The sequence below is a fragment of the Acomys minous genome, assembly GCF_964271855.1.
Source record: "Acomys minous genome assembly, chromosome: 10".
Classification (NCBI taxonomy): domain Eukaryota; kingdom Metazoa; phylum Chordata; class Mammalia; order Rodentia; family Muridae; genus Acomys; species Acomys minous.
In genome coordinates, this window is record NC_140491.1 from 72,327,201 (window position 1) to 72,349,001 (window position 21,801).

The 21,801-nt window shown below is 44.9% G+C and overlaps 1 protein-coding gene across 6 annotated transcripts in view; it reads left to right on the forward strand.

Moving 5' to 3' along the window:
- Window positions 1-21,801, forward strand: part of MAPKAP1 (MAPK associated protein 1) — a 215,513-nt gene that overhangs the window by 144,531 nt on the left and 49,181 nt on the right. For 5 of the 6 annotated variants that reach the window (XM_084799625.1, XM_084799623.1, XM_084799624.1 and 2 more), the window contains one exon: window positions 12,943-13,050. The exons of the other annotated variant lie outside the window; for it this stretch is intronic. In XM_084799625.1, the coding sequence (XP_084655751.1) occupies window positions 12,943-13,050 (108 nt within the window). The remainder of the gene's footprint in view (window positions 1-12,942; window positions 13,051-21,801) is intronic. 6 annotated transcript variants of the gene reach the window in all.

Consider the following 21,801-nt stretch of genomic DNA (forward strand, 5'->3'; position numbering starts at 1 on the left):
TGAGTGACATGTGACGGCCAAGTCAGCTTGTTAAAAATGAAGCCTTGCTTTTGGCCTCCTGGACTTGTAGAACTCTTGCTTGGAGCAGCAACCATGGTGACAGGAAATGTGCTACAGCCTACCTGTTGTGGGAAAGGATGGAGGACAGTCTGGGAACCTGTGAAGATCTGCTCCTGTGGCTCAAGAGAGAGGCAGGTTCAGATTCGGTGCTGAAACCAAGGCAAGCTCATCAATACACGGCCTAAGACACGGAGCAGGTGCTGTGGGTGAACAAGCAGTGCAGGCACATGGGCAAGGAACCATGGCGTGTCCAGGGAATTAAAGGACTCCCAGAGAACCTAGGACAGGAAATGTGAACACATGGGATGCCCAGGGACTAGCCCTAGAAGAAACCTTCGGAGTCGGCCTCTGGAGAGCACCTCTGACAAGTGGGTGAAGAGTAGATGACCAGAGGCTAGGAGGCAGCAACAAGACCATAATATGCTGAATGGTGGGAACCTAGGCCAGTAGGTGGAGTCAGCAGAGCTAAGAATGGCAGTGAGAGGAATACTGAGTGCCCTGTGTGCCTTCGAGTCCCTAGAGAGCAGATGTCCTGGAGAACAGCTGAGCAAATTGACTGTAAACATCCATGTCAACCATCAGACCACCACGGCACAAGGTAAAAGGGTGGGTTTGAGAAACGAGGACCCAAGTGTACAGATAGAGTCTCGTTGCTATGAAACAAGAAGCCAAAAGTACTTGGAGTTGTCTGTTCCTGCAAAGATATAATCCAGTCGCTGTCAGTGGTGTTCCCCAGCAGGCTGGGCCCACAGCCAGTCTGCACTGTGTGCAGAAAGAACACTCACTGTCTCTTGATGCCTGCCGTTACCCTCAGTTTCCAGAGTAGGAGACTGAACAGCTGAGAGGATGTGCTAGGCCTTAACCAGGCTCTGGCCTCAGTGGGTTGAAGGGAGCCTTCCCGGGAATCGGGACACGGATGAGTGAGTGCAAACAGTTGGCTCTGTGCTCCTCCTCACTGACCCTGGCTGGAATCCCGACTCTAACACCTCTCAGAGAAGCTGCAGAAAGGCATGGTCGCCTTCTTGTTTGTTTCTTTTCTTTTTGTCCTTAGGTGCTTGTGACTAAACTCACTAATTTCACTGGCTGTCAGTGCTGTGTTAAAGAAAATGGGTTTGAGTACTGGACTGGATGTCAGAAACCTTTGCTATCACGGGAAATTCTGTCACTCTGGATTTACTATCTGTTCCCCACAGCTGGATTCCTCAGCAGTGTGATTTAGCACCCTGGCTCTCATCAACCAGTTTTGGCATTTATTTGAATGCATTACTCTACTGGTTTCCATAAACTATTTTACAATTGTTTAAAATAAATGACTGTTTATTTCCACAGAAACCATCTGTATTTCTTTACAGAGCAACAGATAACTGTATGTAAAATTTGGTAATGTCACAGCAACTCAAGTTAAGAGAAACATACTGGGTTGAAAAAATTAGATGCTTAGGACAGTGTTAAAGGTTTCCATCCTCTAACAAGCAATATCTGAATCCTAAAGAGGAAAAGAATTTTTTTTCCAATTAATATCAGACTGCCTGTCTCTAAAGAGAACATTTACCTACCTGTGACAAGATGTAGGGGGTGAGCTTTCCTCAGCCTTCTAGCCAGCACTCTGATGGCAGTAGGAGGCTCCTGCCCAGTGGCTTAGAAACCTCTAGGTTTCGAAGTTCCTGGTTGTCCAGCCTCTGGTTCTGACCCACACTAGCTCCTTGCTTCCCTGGGAGACCAGTAAGCGGTCAGGAGCCTCCCAGCATTGGGAATCAGATGGAGACAGATCCTCATGGAGGAAGAGATGGTTGAGAGGGCTAACTAGGGAGGCAGCACATCCTAAACATGCCTGTGTGCTGAGACTGCCCTAGGAATGCAGGCTGCTGACATGTGCTTTCCCTGGTCCCAACCCCCATCTAGCAAGCACCTAGAACAAGAAATCCTTTATTTGGATGCTCTAAAGGGACCAGAGGCCATTTACAGAGAGTTTGACTCTTACTAAGGAGAATGTTTGGATAGATGAAGTGGTGAGAGACTAGCAGGACCAGTAGGCAGAGGCTCAAAAGTGCTGGAGTCTCTTTCTGGATTACCACATCAGTATAAAAGAGGAAGATGAGGAAGCTGTGGTGGCCTTCCAGAGGTTCCAGCCACTGCTGCGGAGGTAAAGACAGAATAGCAAACCAGGCATCCGTGCATCACATACCCTTCTGTTGAGGCTTTGTGTTTATTTTTGAAACAACTCTGAGAGACATGTGTTGACGTTCCTCTTTGATGGCAGGAAACTAAGGAATAGAGAAGTTAGATAAGGTTCCACAGCTAATAAGTGGTAGAGCTGCAAATTCAGGTCCATGTAAGGTGGTGCTTAGATATTAGCCATGCTGTCTCAGATGCCCTGGTCTTAGCAACTTGGGGACCACTCCCTAGTCAGCACACCATATATAGCAAGCTCAGGGCAACTGTGGGCATGGACTCTTGACACATTGCCTCTTACTTCCGAGCTGGAATGTAAGGGGGAAGCCTGGTAGCAGAACAGTGTGGAGTTACCCTTTTTTCTCTGTAGAACCCATGAAGAAAACAGGACAGACACAGCATAGTTGCCAGGCTGGTGCAGTGGTTAAAAGTAAGCCTGGTCTGGTGTGCAGCTGCAGGCCCCTGAATGAACACCCTGTGGATAACAGCAGCCCTCCTTAGCAGCCTCTGTACTCCCCTGTGACTAGCCTCTTTCCCTGGCAGTAGCTGTACAGGCCTTTCTCCCCGACAGCCAGCGTCTCTCCAGCAGCCTCTGGCCCAGATGGGAAGACTCTGAGATTGCTAAACATCACTTAGACATTGGATTTTAACTGACATATAAATACCCATGTATGTCAACTGTCAAAATCCAAACATCAGAATCTGTAAAGGAAAGAACAAAAGCCACCTTCTTTGCTGCTGTCTCATTCTGTACTGCAGAGAACTGTAGTCAGTGGTGCATCCTAAATGCATGTGTTTGTGGAATACATGTTAGTTATATTCCACAAGTGTACACACAAATATGGACCTGTGTTGTTGGGGTCTGACTTTATTAACATGTAGTATTTTCTATATATACTATATGCCTTACTACTTTTTACTTACCATTTGCCTATTTAATAGCACTTGTTATTAAACCCAGGGCCTTATACCTGTACCTTGTACCATGAGGGTACACACACCTCTGTTCCAACTACTTTTTTTTTTTCAAGACAAGTTATATAGCCCAGGCTGGCCTCAAATTCATGATCCTCTTTCCTCAGCCTCCCAAATGGGATTATAAATATGCACCACAATATCCAGTTGGGGGTTTTTGTTTTTGTTTTTGTTTTGTTGTTATTTTTGGTTTTTGTGACAGATTTTCTTTGTGTAGCCCTGGCTGTCCCGGGCTTGCTTTGTAGACCAGGCTGGCCTCGAACTCACAGAGATCCACCTGCCTCTGCCTCCTGAGTGCTGGAATTAAAGGAGTGCACCACCACTGACCAGCTCTTTGTTTGTTTGTTTGTTTTTGTTTTTGTTTTGTTTTGTTGTTTGAGTATTACAAGACTTTTCCCATGTCTTACTACCTTAGTTTTCTTTTATAACAGCCATATAATCCCAGCATACTGATATAATTTATTTAATGGCTTCCCACTGATGATTTAAGCCATGTAGTTTTCAGTATTTCTTAATATGGCCCACAGCAGTGGGCACTGAGTTGGATCTGAAGTACCACCCTGTTGAAGCCATCCTAGAGAATAATGGTCTTTCAACACTTACAAAGCCCTGCAAGCAGAGCTGAGGTTTTAAAAGCCCCACCCCCACCTCAGGTAGCACCCTCTAAGCGAGGTCACAGATACACAGAAGTGTATCAGCCTGTGAGGGCTTTAGGGAGCAGGATCTCAGGAAGGTGGCGGGGAGGAGCTCTGAGCTCAGAGAGGCTGCTGGGAGAAGGATGCAGCCAAGGTGTGCTCTCTGCTAGCCCAGCCCTGTAGCTGGTGTTTGAGAAGAAATTTGTTCTGAAGAATTATGATGCTCCCGCGTTTTCTCCTACACAAAGGAGGAGATCCTGGCTGCACGCCCTTTCCTTTCCTCGCCTTGGCACTCTCTGATTGATGATTGGAAATGATGGCAATACATAAACTATTTTTCTTTTTATTTTATGACCTGGTAATAGCAGTAACATATTTCCAGTAAATGTTTTCTATCGCAATAAAAAAGTTGTAACAAGACTAGAAATGGGTATAGTTAAACCCTAAAGAAATCACACTTTCAGAACTGTGGATTGAGGCAGTAACTCTGTAAATCATTTAATGTAGGAAAAGAGCTCCCCTTTAAAAAAAAAAAAAAAAAAGACAGGGTCAGTAGCTGGTTCTGGTTAAGTGCCTGCTGCCAGCCTCCTGGAATTGTGTGCTACACTTTGACCCCTAAGACAGCTACCTGCTCTGGCTTTCCTGAAGCCTGGTCCCACCCAGTGGCTTTATCCCCATCTCAACATTGTGTTATCGCTGTTTGTTTTAATCCAAAGATCAAAACTAATGTGGGCTGTGTAGCCTAGGAGGTTAAGCCACGGGCCCAGCTCAGACACACCTTTCTCAGCCTGACCTCACCACAGGCAGATAGCTGGTCACTCCACAGTTGACGTGCCCTCTCTGCAGCAGAAATGATAACAGATGCAACCTTGTAGTGTTGTCTAAGATTCCAGAAACCTGACACGTATAGAGTACTTTGTTAGGAGAGGAAGTTTCCAGTGTTTATCACAGTCATTGTCATGCCCTGGGGATGAATCAGAATTTGACTTGTTCTCAAACAGAAGGGCTGGTAACCTTGTCATCTGTGCCCAGCACTGTGCTGACATGTATGGATGCCCTTCTTTGTGGTAGCGTTGTCTACACTTACCTTCGGTTATTGATGCTGCTCCAGGCCAACTTGCCTCCTCGGTGTCGGATGGGAGCCAGGGTTTCGCTGTTGTCTTTCTGATTTGAAACCCACATTTTAACGCCAGCCTACTTGCACCTCCACCTTCAAGGGTGTAGAACCTCACAGGGGCTGGAAAGCAGCACACAGAAGTAGCTGATAGAGAGTAGCAAGAGCTAGCTCCCTGACTCCAAGGCAGCCAACGACCAGTTTTCCCGTCCCACCTGTGGGCACAGCAGGCTGCCTTCCTCCTTGGTTAGGTTCTGTTCTTCTCCAAATTATGAAAGGCTCCAGCTTGCATCCTGATGTGCTCTAGAAATTAGGCATTTGCTGGCCTTTGTCTTTAATTTCTGGTTCTAGCTGACACCTTCATTAATGGCCTAGTGCACGCTTTCTGTCGACTTGAAGACTACTGTGTAAAAGTGGTTTTGCTGTCCTATCAATAATGGTCATAATTTCCCCAATACTCTCATCAGCAGTGAATTGAGTCTTGCAGCAAAGAAATGGAAACCCCAGTGCAGTGGTTGAAAGTGATTTGTCTTGTAGACGGCATCTTCTTTCAGTAAAATCAGGTCAGTGTGGCGCTGCTGGGCCAGATGTAAGCCTGAGACAAATGAGCTGGAGGAAATTGATCATTTGAATCCTTGTGTTGTTTCTAGCTATAGTCACTTTTTCATATCTCTTTTCTTTATTTCCATCTTTAGTAAGCTTTAACTGTTGTGATCACCAGGCAAATTAAATGTCTCCTCAGTTTGAGGCAGGCCTTAGCTGAGGACACAGCGCTCTGCCCACCTGCAGGATTGGCCTTCCCTTCACGGGTTTGGGGGTGTGTCCATCCAGCAGTGGTGTTGTTTAAATGCCTGTACCCATTCCCCTTTGCACCCAGGCCAGCCCCCAGGCGGGGCTTTGTTTATCACACAGACTGGCCCCTTGACCAGTCTGCTCTTCGTTGCTATTGAAAGTTAATGGGGGCAAAATTGCATTCCCAAACATTTGAACCTGAAGTGGCCAGGGCAGAACTTAGTTGATCTCTGGTGATCGGTTCAATTTAGTTACGATTTTTTGCCATTAGGCTAGGGCTGAATGATGGTGATTTGGTTGAGGCCAAATGTCTGAAGAAAATTGGCTCTCTGATAAGAGTGCTGTTATCAGAGGGGGCTACCTTCTCATTTACATTTAGATGAGTATTGATTATTTATTTACTCAGAGAAGTGAGATTCGTTTCCAATCTTATCTTTCTCGTCTCTGCTTGTCAGCAGAAAGAGAGCTAGAGCTCCTGACATCAGGCCAAGATAACAGCACTTTGTAGAAAAGATAAAAGTTGGAATGGGCCTTTTTCTAGTCTTGACTGAAAGGGTAAGTTTTAAAAATTAGAACTGATGGGTCATGCTTTCAAAACCTTTCCTGAAGGTTCTGCAGTTTAAGTAGGCAGGAGAATTGGATGATTGGAACAGCTCTGGCCTTTCTTCTTTTGTAATAGGAATTGTGTTTAATTTGATTATATTGGGCCATTTCACCAAGAGTAAATTGTGTATTGGCTGAGACGAGGCTAAAGTGTGACCTTATTGTTATGTCAGCTTGTTCTTATTTTTATCATTTAAATTCCACATTTTCCAGCCTGAGCCTCAGAGGTGGCATAAGCTACAATGGTCATCACTTGAACGTAGTCCTGTGCTTACAGTAAGTCAAGTAAAGGATGAGAGCTGTGCCTCGAGGAAAAGCTGGGATAGAGCAGACACCAAGTGCAGGTGCTTTGGGATGGCTAGTGCTGTGCCTGCATTCTGATGTCACTGCCGTGGGCTTGTCAGAGACAGCTTTGGCTGCATTAGCCTCTCAGGATTAAGCTGAGCAGGCAGGTTTAGTATAGTGGTCTCCCTCCACCAGCCTCGTCCAGTGCATGAATAGTGTCACCAAAGGAATCTCCCCAAATAGATGTCGTGTCCCCTCACTGTCCTGGTAGTGTCTGTTGCTGTGAGAGAAACCTTAGATCTTGACCACCGGTCTGCCCCGGCCTCCCCCTGTGTTCCCAAGCTGCCCCAGCTCCTTCCAAGCTGGATTTCCCAGAGTCTACACAGGTTCTTTAGAACTGCCCTCAGCGTTTCCCTGGCCTCTAGTCCTCCCTCAAGGGATCACATGCTCTCCCCACAGGGAAGAGGAGTGACCTGGGTTGACCCCCACAGCACCTTGTCACCACCTTTGGTTAGTGCAACACTTGTTCTCAGATTCACCTGCTGAAGTGTCTCCCTGCCTTCCCCCAGCCTCCCTATGGGATTACTGGTCTTATATCCGATATTGGCACATTATTGATGCTCAGAAAATGTTAGATGGGCCCACCAATGGTCACAGCACATATCCTTTGATATCTGTGCTGTAGGGCTTGTTCTGTGAGTTCTGACATGTGTAGGACCCGAGAGTCCAGGAAACGAGAAGTCCTGGCTACTGAGCAAGTCTCTATTCTTAAATGCTGCCCATGGTGTCAAAGCAAGGCTTTTAAATGAGCTGTGTACCCTTTCCACCCCACAGTCTTGGTCTCGCATGAGAATGAGTACGGACATCTACATTGGTCCCAGAGTTCCTAGCCACCATGTGTCCGCTGTTGATGTGTCCGCCTGCGGTGCCCCATGGCTAGGGATCCGCTGCCACCTTGACCAGCATTTCTGGTTTAGCCTCAACAATAATCGCCCTACTGCCCAAGCATTTTGCCAAGCAGAGTTTTTGATTGTCTCACTTCATCCTCACAGCAAACTTCTGAGCAGAGTTCTGTTGAGCCCATTTTACAGATGATTTAGTAGTGTACCAGAATGCACAGCTGGAAGCATGCCTTATTTTAAAGGGCAAATCCAGGACCTTTTGTTTTTGTTTTGTTTTGGTTTTGTTTTGTTTTTCCTCAACCAACCTTGCCTCTTACTTGCTAATTGTTATTAGCTTTTTCTGACTACAAGAAACTCTTTAAGGTGATGATTGGGAAGTTTGACGTAAAGATGTAACTATGAGCCTTTGACTCTATCCTTTCCCTCTCACGGGCCAGTCTCAGCAAATGCTCTGACTACTCAAGGACATGAAAGGAAAAGGAAATTGCCAGTTAGATGGCAAGGTGTCCTGAAAAGGAGCTGAGCCACAACAGTCATGGTCCACACCAAGTGTCACCACGTTTTCTGATGGAAAAAAGGGAAACAGATGTGGTAGATGTTAATGACAAGTATACACCAAACTTTATGACAATATAAAAGCAACCAGATACTTTGGTGAAGAACCACATTCCAAAGCACCAAGGTCGTCAGAAAAAAAGACACACACTAATGTGCCACAGGATGGCTTCCCTGTCTTCAGACTGGAATAGGCACTTACTTCCCATCGGGGTGTTAACTCCAGCTGGTTCTCGGCTGTTACGGAAGTGGAAGCATGTGCTAAAACCCTTCATGTTTCAGTCAATAGTCAAAGGGATCTAGGAAGCCATGCTGAGTGTGCACCCCCCAGCTGACATATTCCACAGATTTTCTTTGAAACCTATGTTCTGGGATGTTTGCGTTGGGCTTATAAACCCTGCCTGTGTATTGTAGCCGGGAACTTTGGTGCCAGAGCAGTGTCCTGTCCTCAGACCATCCTGTGCTGTGGTGTTGCTGCACAACTACACCATAGGAATGCTCAAGCAGTTCTTGTCACTGCAAAGTGACTGCTTCCCACAGCCTTCCTGCTTGCTCCCCTTTGCTATGCACCAGAGGGCATGTAGCTTCAAGCACAACTGTGACATTTTAAAACCTTTTTTGCAGAAGTTGGACACTGCCTTTAGAGCCATGGGCTGTTCAGTGGGAAAGCCTTTTCAATTTCATAAAATCATGTCTTTGGCAAAAGCACATTTAAAATGGCTTTCTAGCTGCTGTTCTTTCCTTCTAGAAGTCAGACACACAGTTGATGGAGATGTGGCTTGTTAGATTGGGTAAAGGTTGTGCTAATCTGGATTATTGCTTACTGAGAATCTGGTGGGTCATCGTGGAATAGAGAGCGTGGGCCAGGGCCCCAGCAGCAAACATCCTAGTCCCACCACTCCCCAAGGGACATGGAGCAGATTCTCAGCTCTGAGTCTCAGTTCCATCTCCTGTTAAATGGGCTTTTTGCTCTTTACCTCCCAAGGTATCTGAAGAATAAATGAGATGATCTGTAGGGAAGGCTGGTGCAAGTAGTCCTTGGAGTGATGGTGGGTGTTCAGAGTTAGGAACCTCCACTCCTACTTCAGTTTTAGGATAAGGATGGTGCAGTGTTCTGGTTTGCCTCACTGTTGCTGTGATTGGACACCGTGGCCAGAACAGCTTAAGGAAAGTGTATTTTGGCTCATGGTTCCTAAGGGCTAGAGTTGATAGTATCAGGAAAGGCATGGCAGCAGGAGCAGGAAGCTGAGAGATCACATCTCCGCAGCACACAGGAAACAGAGTGAACGAGAAATGGGATGAGGGTATAAATCCCCAAAGCCCATCCCTAGTGATGTGCTTCCTGAAGCAAGGTTCCACATCCTACAAGTTATATAGCTTTCCCAAACAGAACTATTCACTGGGGACCGTGTTTCACATACATGAGCCTGTAAGGGAGAAGCACCATGCAGCTCCTGCCCCATGGACTCCTCAGACAGCCATCTGAGGTTCATGTTGTTGTTATCCCCATATTACAGATGAAGAAACAGACAGGAGGTTAAATAAGTTGGCAATGTCATAAACTAAATGACTCAGCCAGGACCTGGACCAAGGTAATTGAGCCCAGCCTAAGCTGTCTTGCCTCTCACTTGGGTCCAATATGCTCTCATTACATGGAAGCTATTGATCGAGCGTTTTTCTGGTAGGATGTGTGAAAGCCTTCCTCTGCAAGATTTCTTAGCTAATCTCCTATCAAGAATTTAAGTCTTGAGTCACATCTTCAGCAAAAGAACCTTATCTTCCCCAAAGCCAAGACCCATTAGCCTCTCACCAAGTTCAGAGATGGTTTGTGCCTTTTTCTTTCCTTCCTAGGGAACAGTAGGGACACCCAGAGCAGATAACAACTCAAGTGGAGTTCACTTCCCAACAAATTGAGAGGGATAGTCAAGTTCTTAAAGAAAGATGAGCTGTGGGCGTGGCTCAGCAGAGGAAGGACCCGTGATGTAGATGTCATCACACACTCACAGAGTTTTATATTTTAATGAAAGGAAGATGGAAAGATCTTCTTGGATAGAAAGATAAGGAGATCTCCTCTTCATTAGGGCCTGTATCATCATGGACCAGATCACAGCCATAGCTCAGGGCATTGGTTAAGTTCACTAGAGGCCTGTATCACCATAGACCAAAGCACAGCTGTAGCTCAGGGTGTTGGTGAAGTTCATTAAAATAAATTATTTTAGATCATTTTCATTTTGAATTTATATAAACCACAAGTTAAGTGATTCTGAACCAGATGAATCTACAAATCTACAAAAATCTATATTTATGATGTATGCTATGGCCTCTGTAATTGGCCAGTAATTTATAGTTTGTAGGAGGAGGAAAGGCTCAAGGCTCCAGAGTAATAAATCCTAAAAGACCTTGGGCCTTATTCCCTTCTTTCTGCTGCTGCTGTTTTCTTTTCTTTTCTTTTCTTCTCTTTTCTTTTCTTTTCTTTCTCCAAGATGGGGTTTCTCTATGTAGCCTTGGCTGTCCGGGACTCTATTTGTAGACCAGACCTTGGACGGACATCGATCTGCCTGCCTCTGCCTCCCTGAGTGCTGGGATTACAGGCATGCACCACCGCGTCAGGCTTCTACATGCTGATTTTAGTAGACAGATCTCGGCAAATGGCTTACGAGAGTGTGCCACAGAGTTGCTTACAGATAAAGGACCCTTAGCTTCCCTGACTTCCCTAATCTCTGCTCCTCAGGAAGTGGCAGAGGCTGGAAATTAGAGAGGGGGGGGGGGGAGAAGAAATGTACAAAGGAAAGTAACCTGACATTCCCTCTGCAACAGCCAGGCCTTGGTGTCCAGGAGCAAGGAGACAGACATGCAGGCCACCTGTCAGCCCTCAGAGAGCCCCTGCCTGCATAGAGAGTGACTCAGGAGGAAACTCCAAAAACGGATCTGTTTCAATAAAATTATTGCATGTTAAAGGCCTTCTAAGTTCTACACTATGTGTGGTTTTAAAAAAAATGACATAGTAAGAAATTGGAAATATTTTAGGTCTCTGCAACATTTTAAGTTATAAAAAAATGGCCCTTATTATATGGAAATTTACAAAACAGGAAAACTAAAGGCATGCATAATCCTTTTTTTTTTTTTTTTTTTTTTTTTTTTTTTTTTTTTTTTTTTTGGTTTTTTGAGACAGAAGTTCTCTGTGTAGCCTTGGCTATCCTGGACTTGCTTTGTAGACCAGGCTGGCCTCGAATTCATAGCGATCCGCCTGCCTCTGCCTCCCAAGTGCTGGAATTAAAGGCGTGCACCACCACTGCCCGGCTTGCATAATCCTGTTATAATGTAACTACAGTTCACAGTTTAGAAACAGCTTTCTTACCCCTGTACTTTTTTTAATATACATTTTTACAACTGTAATTATTCTATAAAAATTGTGCCTTAGAATTTTTTTAATCAAATAGCATGCTATAAACATGTTTTATAAATTTAATTTATTAATATTACTTTTAATGTTACAGTAGTATCCCAAAATATTTTATTTAGCAGGCTCTTTGTTATCAAGTCTGTTGTTCCCAAATTTTGAATGTATCATAAAACTATCAAATGTCAGTATCGTGGGCTGGGGAATTGCTTCCAGGACTCCACGGGCTCCAGAATCTGCAGGTGCTCAGGCCCCTTTTATAAATGGTGTAGTGTTTCTATGGCACACTGTTCCATAGACTCTGGTCTCTAGAGTACATGCAGTGCCTGGCACAGCACAGACACTGGGTGGGTGCTGCACAGAGGGTGAGGAATGATGAGAGATAGTCAGAGTACTATGAACACGACTTTCCCCAAGCGTTTTCAGTCTGCATTGGTTGAGTACACATAGCACAGATACAGGGGGCTGATGTCAGTTGGACTTTGTACCTAGACCTCTGTGAATTATAGAAGTTGATGCCTGCTGACACATGGTGCTCCTGGAGGTGCTGGGTATGGAGGCTTAGCATCTTCCTGGAGCCCTACACTGCCTCTACTGCCGTCCTCAGCTCTCTCACGCCTCTTTCTTTCTGACCATGCACACCTTTCAGAGTCAGAGTTTCCTGGGCCTCTCACCTTTTTGGTAACCATGAGCAAATCACAGACACAGTTTGAATCTGGCCTTTCAACCCATTAGGTGTTATCTGAGAGCAACATTACTATTTAGGTTGACAAAGAAATAATGAACAAATGTATCAAATATTCTGCTATCTTCTTAGTTCTGCCATAACCCTTAGGTGGAGTGGGATGGGTATGAGTTTTGGCTGTCAGAATACTGAAAACATGTCTCTAATGTTTCCACAAATGTCTCAGTAAAAGCATGAACAACTGATAGCTGTTATCTTTCCATTACCAAACCCAGAGTCTGGGAGTCACTCTCTTTCACATTTATTTCTTTGACTTTTTGAACTATCGTAGAGTTCTACAGATAGTTCCTAATTGTAACCAGTTAGTTTACAGTGCTAATTATGAAGAAATGCTTTGCCTTGGCCGCAGTGCCTGAAACTCATCTGCCTGCCTCTGCCTTCTGAGTGTTTTATCCATGTCATTTTGGTCGTCATTGTATTCCTTGTAAAGACACAGGTCCACAAAGGATGGTAACCTGCTCCGTATCAAAGACATGGGGCAATTGTGTGTGCCTCCAGTTCATTCTGACTCAGACAGCTTACCTGATGTCGGGGGAGGGGGAGGAGCGGACCACGACAGGACGAGGAAAGCCAGTTTCTGCCATCTCAGTTACACCCTTGAGACAGACATCTTTTTCCTTTGGCTTTCTCAGTGTATGATAATTTCTGCGTGTTACAGTCACCATTTCAGACTTCCCCCTCCTCCTGCCCCTTTGATCTTCCAGGCCCTCAATACCGCCTGGAGAAGCAGAGCGAGCCTAACATTGCGGTGGACCTGGAGAGCACGCTGGAGAGCCAGAACGCCTGGGAGTTCTGCCTGGTCCGCGAGAACAGTACGTTGGCTGCCTCGCTCTGTGTTGCTTTGTCTTGCAAACGTGCTTAGGAGTGACGTATTTGAAAGTACTTGCTGGTCTGGCTTCCCTAAGCAGATGAAAAGCGACTGTTTTCCAAGGTGGACCACAGCTAGAAGTGCGTCCCAAGCGGAATGATAGATGCTGTGCTACTCTGTAGTCTGCATCCTGTTTACTGCTCTGTGGTTAATATTTTGCTCTTGAACTACATCTTCCTGATTTTGGAACAACTCTGGACAGCTTAGAAACAAGAGGCCCTTTCTCAGGCAAAGGCTCTTTTGTGTACATAGCAACTGGCCTTGTCAGTGTCACCTGCTTAATATCATGTTTTAGAAATATATAACCATTTGAATATGCTCAGCAGAAGGCATCACAGTGACTGCAAGTGCCACATTGAGAACTGAATTTCTTTTCTTGTCTCCAGTTTCTGAGTTGTGAGGTTCTGTCACCCCTCTGCTAGATGCTTCCCAAACAAGAAGAGAGAAACTGCCCGCAGCCAGCCCTACTACAGAACTGTTTCTTCCGCCTAAAGAGCCCTTTCTCTCTTTCTTACTAGCTCATCCTCATCCTTGTCTCCATTTTAATGTCACCTCTGCAGAGAGAGCCCGTCACCCAAACCTGGTTCATCCCTCAGCTGGGCCCCCAGGATGCTATCTCAGAGCACTTTGTGGTTTCTTCATGGCATGTATTTCTGTTATTTATTTATTTTAAGAACTGGCTAATGTCTACCTCTGCCACTGGCGGTAGGTCTGCAAGGGCATTCCTGACCCACACTAGTTGTTCCTCCTTAACTCAGCAGTCCCTGAAAGACTGCATCCTATAGGAGCCCAGGGAAGCCAGTCCGGATGAGAGTGAATAAAGGGTTCACTCCTGCCACTGACTCGCAGAGCAGAGCAGAGTAGAGCAGACTGCTGCTCTTTGCCCAGAGCCCTTGCTGCCTCTTCTGGAACAGCATGCACACATTTACCAGGAAGGGGAAATTCATTTTGGGCACTCAGAACATATTCTCAAAAATAAAGGTTGATAGCCTTACCATCTGCAGCCAGTTATAAGAATCCTATGTAGGAATATGTAAATTAAAGATTATAGGTGCCTAAGTGGCCTAAAAACACTTTAGGTAAGTAGTAAATATTTAAAAATGTATGTTCCTATCAAGAATCTAATATGAAAGTATTTTATATGAAATCTGTTCTCCCCTTATCAAATAAAGCAGGTATTTCAGAAATACTCCTCCTGGACTGGGCATGGTGGTATGCACCTGTTCTCAGAACATGGGAGGCTGAGGCAGGAAAGTCAGGAGTTAAGGTCATCACCAGTTCCATGAGTCTAAGGCCAGCCTGAAGTACATAAGACTGTATCTCAACTACCATAAATCCTCATGGTGGAGAGAACCTGAGGGTATTGGTAGCCTCAGATGCAGGTGACAACAGTGGAGTCTAGTATATATGAGAACTGGGTGTATCAAGAGGTCTAAGAACTTTTACACAAGATTTCCACACTGGTGGAGTTCATGCAGTGTCTTGATATACTGACAGCCCACAATAAAGTTGTGGGAAAGAAAATCTGTAGGCAGTTGAAAATTAAGAAGTAAGCTTCTGAGCCTGTGAGTAAAAAAAGAATAATAGTAGAAATTACAAAATGTTTTGATGAATTAGTGAAAATCCTATATGTTAAAGATTATGGACATGGCTACAGCAGCATGTAAGAAAGTATTGTGGCCTTTGGATTTATATATTTTCTAAAAAGTAATGAACTGAGCAGTTTTTAAAAAAAAATCAGAAAAACAGAAAAAAGCCTTAAGAGACAAAAAGAAAGGAGGCAGCAAAAATCAGAAACTATTGGGCTAGAAGACTCAGAAACACTGGAAAGACTCGCAAAAGTCTTGTGAAAGGGATTAAAGTCAAGGAAGAAAAGTATCAGAGAAACACAGGTAGTATCAGGCATGAGAAGGAGACACACAGCAGATCCTACAGTCATCAAACACATAGCACGAGGGGTGTGCATATATGTACATATGTGTAAACCCTTGCCGCTGCAGATGCACGGGAAGCTAGAGCTTGGCGTCAGCAGTCTTCTTTAGCCACTGTCTCACTGAACCTGAGCTCCCAGCTTTGATTGCCTGGCTGTCAAGGCCCAAGGATCCTTCTGTCTCTTGTGCTTGCACTTCTGGGACTTTACCCACTAAGACATCTCCCCAGCTTGGACAAGACTACTCCACTGTAGGGGCTGGAGAGATGGCTCAGCGGTTAAGAGCACTGACTGCTCTTCCAGAGGTCCTGAGTTCAATTCCCAGCAACCACATGGTGGCTCACAACCATCTATAATGTGATCTAATGTGCACTGTATATGTAATAAATAATAAATAAATCTTAAAAAAAAAAAAGATTACTCCACTGTAGGGGCTGGAGAGATGGCTCAGAGGTTAAGAGCATTGTCTGTTCTTCCAGAGGCCCTGAGTTCAATTCCCAGCAACTACATGGTGGCTCACAACCATCTATAATGAGATCTGGTGCCCTCTTCTGGCCTGCGGGTGTACGTGTAGGCACACTCCTGTATACATAATTAATAAATAAATAAATAAATAAATCTTTAAAACAAAACAAACAAAAAATCTCCACTGTAAAAATTTTGAAAATATAGATGAAAAGAATGAATTCCTGGGAAAAGTAAACATCAAAATTGGTGCAAAAAGAAATATGGATGTTCTGGTCAATTTTGAAATTTAATTAGTAATTAAAAACCTTCCACAGAGAGAACCCAAGCAAGCTGTGGCGGGACACTTGAGAATAAACAAACAAGCCTACTCACACCTGCACTGTATATGTAATAAATAATAAATAAATCTTAAAAAAAAAAAAAAAGATTAATCCACTGTAGGGGCTGGAGAGATGGCTCAGAGGTTAAGAGCATTGTCTGTTCTTCCAGAGGCCCTGAGTTCAATACTCTAGAGAGATTGTGGGTCTGGAGCTTGTGGGTCACATGAGGCAAGCATAACTTTAGTACTTAAGCCCAGTAATTTCCAAGACACCGGACAGACACATTGCAGACCAATCTTAGAGAGATCCAAAACTCCCAAACAAACTGTCAACACATCAAGTCCAACATTTTATTAGACTCACACTCCATTGCTAAGTTGGATTTATTCTAGAGTACAGAATTGGTTTAGTGTTAACCACACCACACCTAGACCATGTAATTTGCTGCAGTAATGGTAAAAGGAGGGGGGGGGAAGTAGGCACAGAATTTTATTTATTCATCCATCCATCAGTCTATTATTTCTGCCATTAAAAGTTGTGTTTAAGGGTCAGGAGCTCCACAAGGAGAGCAGTGGAGCCAACAAATCCTGGCGGAGGAGAGGGGTTGCTGCAGAAACCGATGCACCAACCAAGGACCATGCGTGCTGAGGACCCAGACCTTCTGCTCAGATGTAGCAGATAGGCAGCACAGTCTCCTTGTGGGTCCCATACTATTGGGAGTAGGGACTACTTCTGTCATGGACGCTGGTCCCCACATGTTGCTCACTTGCCCCGGGCAGGGTGGCCTTGCCAGACAACAGAGGAAAAGGCAGTCCAGATGAGACTTGATAGATAGGTCAAATGGTAGGGGAGGGAGTGAGGGAGGAGAGGGAATGAGGGGGGGATAGGAAGGCAACAAGGGAGGGGGCCACACCGGGGATGTAAAGTGAAGAAATTAAAAATAATTTCTTTTAAAGTTGTGTTTAAGGGGTAGAGAGTTGTGTTAGCAGATAAGAGTGCTTACCTGCTAAAGATGAAGAGTGTTGTTCTTGCAGAGGGCCTAGATTCAGTTCCTAACACGTGGGGCACCTCACAGCAGCCTGTAACCAGCTTCTGGCCTCTTAGGGCACCTTTACACACATGTTTGTGCACATATATACACATACAAATAAATAAAGTCTTTAAAAATTGTGTTTAGCAAGTTTGGTGATGAGAGCCGTCATGTTGGTGTACCATCAAAGGAAAGAAATGTCAGGAAAGCACTGTGCACATACAGATATGTTCACACTTGGTCTTGTAACAAGTTTTGTTTTTTTTTTCCCTTACTGGAAATCAAGTGTAGGGATTGGGCTTCACTTGCTTCTTCCATTCTGTTTCCCCTCCCAGAGATTGAAGTGTCTTTCCAGGGATGGCCTGTGCATATTCATATGTAAGTGCATAGCTGGGTGCATATGCAAGAATACATGCACAGATTCCTGTTTGTATTCCATCTTTTTAAAAAAGACATAGTGATGACTTACTGCAGTGTTATTTTATCATCTTACTGATGCACTGTAGTTTACTTTGCATTGATTCCCATATTATGCATGTTAATCCTTGTGTTCATTAGCTACTGCTGATACTCCATAGCTTTTTGTGACTCAGCTTGCTCTTGTTTAAGATGGGCCAGGTTTCTTGTATTAAGAAGAAAAAAAAAGGTGTGAGGATTAGTGAGTGAAGCTTTGGCATCTAGGCCCTAGCTCTTACCCCACAGCTGAGCAGGAACACAGTTCAACGGTGCAGCCTTCTTGAGCCCTCGTACCACTCTCCCCAAGGCTTTGTCATGTGTTCGAGTTCTGATGTTCTGAGTCAAAACTTCTAGGAATGAGAAAAAACCCACCACTGTTTGCAGACGATGAAGGCTGAAAGCAGTCAGAATTCAGTGGACTATTGTGTCTTGGTTGTATAAAATAAAAGCATTTTATTGTTTTCATAGGAAAATGTTTAAAAACCAATCAGAGATCCCTACTAAGAATCACATACTGTTCTCTACACTAGCTGTCCCCTAAGAAGTTGGATCAACAGAACAATATTTCAAAAATGGGCTTGTTTGTTTTTCACTCTTTTGCTATGTTTGGTCAAGCCAGGCTTTCAGAGCTGTGTTCAAAGGGAGGCAAGTGGAGTTCATGCATTACCGCACACATTGGAGAATGTGCTTTCCTGCCCATGGCTTCCTGTTGTGCCCTTATTACTCTGAGAGCAGCAGCATTTTATTGAAACTGTGGGCGGTTCAGCTGCCTCCGTGTTGTTCACACAGGAGTCAGTGTGTTCTCATCTGAGGCTCTTAGGATAGTACCTGCTGCATAATTAGCATCAGGGGATGTTGACGTTAACTAGGAAACAATGGCAGTTAGTACATCCATCTGTCTGGTAGAGCATTGGGGTACAGGTGTGGTGGTCTGGAACCAGAGAGCTATTAGAGCTTTTGCCAACATGGAGGGAGAAGAGAGTGTCCTAGAATGGAGACCAAGAGAAATTAGAAGCACAGTGCTTCCTGCTGTCCCTGTTCGCTATACATAACTTTATTGGATTGAAAAAACCAGAACATGACTAACAGCTTTTCAGTTTTTCTTCAGAGGAGTGGCTCATGACTTTTTAGTTTCTCAAGACAGGGTTTCTTTGTGTAGCCCTGGCTGTTCTGGGAACTCTTTGTAGACCAGGCTGGCCTAGATCCTCCTGCCTCTTCCTCCTGAGGGCTAGGATTAAAGGCATGCACCACCATTGCCTAGCTGGCTCATGACATTTTAAAAAGTCACACCCAACAGTGTTTTAAAATCATTTATTAAGGCCTAGGATGTTGTAATAGACATTTTCCAAGTGCTTCCTCCAATTTTTGAAACTCTCTTCCAGGCATTATTCTCATTGTGAGGAGAGTCTCCCAAAGCTAGGGAACTAGAAACCACATAGCACCAGAACCTGAAGTCAGGGCTCCGATTCCAAAGCCCGCTCTACGAGAACCCGAAATTCCGCTCTGGAGGATGGTTGTGGTGATTGTCTTTGTACTCCGTGAGAGAGAAGCTTGCAAATGAACTGATGTCACAAGCTTCTGCCCAGAGACTGAGAGCTCACATTTGTGCTTGGATCTTGGCCTAAATAAAAATATGACAAGCAGAGTCCTTGAGCTTTCCAGTTTGGATCCTTGTCTCATAATCTACTACATTCTTCAGCCAACTGTCTGCTCCAAGCTGGAAGCAGACCAGAAGGAAGCAGCAAGCACATTCTGAGGAGGAGGCAGAAGTAGACTAGCATTCTTATTCAAGCTCCCATATACATGCTGGCACCAAACCGAGCCCCAGCTTTTTCTTCTGCCAGATGCTCTTGGGTAACCTTTGACACTCATCAAATGTGGGCCTCTCATCTAGGGCCTTAAAGGCTCAGCTTCATCCATAGCTTTGAGATAAGAACTCTGGAATGCCTCATCATCAGGGCCAAAATGTGCCCAAGATTAACCTGGCTTTAGGGCTGCCTAGAAACTGCCGACCACTATCTCTTTATCATCACTAGGATGCTATCATAATAGCTGAGCATAGTGCTTTAAGGATTGTCATGAGAGCCAGGTTAACCATAGGTCAAGTACTTGCAGCCTCAGATGATGGCACCTCTCCAAGACTCAGTTTCCTCCAGAGGTGTTTTGTGAAGGTGGACTGAGATAGAATCACAGTCGTAGCAACCCTTCAGGCAAGTGTGGTTATGTTTGTTTTATAGAGGAAGAAACTGAGGCTCTGGGAGAGGAAGTGATTTGTTAATGTTTTATGAATCTGATGAGGAGCCTGGAAAACCAAACTGTCTTCTTCCATTGAGTCTACCGAAAAACTGAACCTAGTTCCTTTACTTCCTTAATAGAAGGCGCTATGGAGAGAGGCTAAAGTGGCATCATTCAACATCCTTCAGAGGAGATGCACGCAATGCTTACAGCCTGTCATTATTTCAGTACCTTCCGGAACTGAACTTTTTATTTATGGTTACACAACAAAGGATGGGTAGTCACAGATACAGATGATCTACCGGGCCAGAGAGGAGAGCAAGTTTTCGAAGCCTGCTAGGACCCCTGGCTGCCACATCCTGGGCTCAGGGTCCCTCTCCATCCTCCTCTTTGACTATACTTGGTGGACTTATCTGCTGCAAGCTAGACTGCAGCCCCATCGCTCTGGACAGTGACCAGGTCTGAATATCCTCTGTTTCTCTTTCCCTGATAGTGAGTGCCTCCTTCACCGCAGCCCTGAGGTTCTCTCTCTGCTCCCGAGGAAACTGTGTCTTTACAAGCACAGGTTTCTCCATGGTTAGATGTGACTCTCCCTCCCGGCACCATTGAATTAGAAAGAGGAAATAGAGCTGAAGGAAAGAGTGTTGCATTCTTTGATGTGTTTCCAGAACACATGTGATGCTTACTCACAGCAGGCCCATCCCTCCTCCTGTTTGCTCTCTGCCTGGCCTGGAGACTCCCTGGTGGTTTCTCTCAGCTCATGGAGGCTTTGCTTTCTTCTGTTACAAATTACTAATCTTGCCAGTTTCTGTCATGTTAGTTGAATGAAGGCCTTTAAAGCTCTTTTATTAGGCCACAGCAGTACTCGTCAAATACAAAGGAAAATGTGATCATGCAAATAAACTCTGTTTACAAGGAGCAGTGACTTGTGGCACTCGTGGTCCATATTTCAGGTTGACTTATTGCTGAGAGGCAGTTGCTTGTCTGGCTTGGAGGTAGGTGTTCTCTGTAAGGAATTTTCTACTTGATGTTGCATAACAGCTTCTTGCATACCAACAGAATTTAAATGAAAAGGAAGTGTTGCCGCACAGTACCTGTGTCCGCCTCTTGCTGTTTGTTAGCAAAGGCAGGTTGGTCCTGCGTGTAGGAAAAAAGGTAAGGTGTTTCGCATGGCTTTGTCACTTGGCAAGTCCTCTGTGAGCCTCTGTTCTCCATGTGATAGTGATCCCACCCTGTGGGGCTGTTGTGAGGAGTCAACTATGGAAGCAAGTAAAAGACATTATATGTCCAAACCTCATAACGAACCACAGTGCACCATAAGGGTTGGTCATTACCGAACGCCTGCCTCAGAGCCCCTTCCGCTAACACACCACTCTGAGCTTGTGTGACCTTGTTCCTGGTACTCATCCCAATACTTCTTACACTTCTCACAGTCCCCTTTGGGCAAAGGAGGAGTGGACCCCTGGAGCTAAAAGCTATGCTGACCTCCATAGGAAGCAAACCTGTGCCCTGTTCACAGGAACTCTTGGAGTAATGAAAGCCTCCATTATGCTATATGGGCTGAGAACTTACACATGAATTGACTTTTTCTCTCTCCCCCTTTCTGAAAAGTCCTCCCCCCTCTCATTTTATCATTAGGTAGTAATTAGTATTCAAGGGAAATTGGTCTTAATATATTAAAATTGGTTAAGTGCATTTAGACCTGTACCACAGCCAATGTCTTATTGGAAAATGTAATTGGGGACTCTGTGTATGTAATTAATTGAATTACAATTAAGAACTTTCATTAAGCGATACACTGGTACATTAGAGCAGTAAGGAAACATGTTTGACGAGCCGCAAACCCTGTCTGGGCTCTAAGTGAGGGCACAGAGCCTCGATCTCTTCCAGTCGGCTCCTGGCCCCAGAATGTGCCCTGCTGCCCCCAGTAATGGCTTTGGTAATGCATCAGGTGACATTCCTGCGGTGATTACATGGGAGGTGGGTTTCTTCCAGCATTGTGTTCTATCTCTTGGTTGTGAAATAGAGAGAGAAATACCTCATGTTGGTCAGATTTTCTAGTCCTTGTTTATTCTGCCATGTAAAGTGCAATGCTAGGATCCCTAGAAAACCCCGTTACTTTCCCTGTGTCCTCAGCAGAAGTAAAGACACCTTGGAGGAAGGAGTGATGGGAATTTTGCCAGTCTAACTTGCAAGCAAACCCATCATGAGCCTTGGGTCCCCCTCCAGCAAATGGTGACACTCCAACTCTCAAGG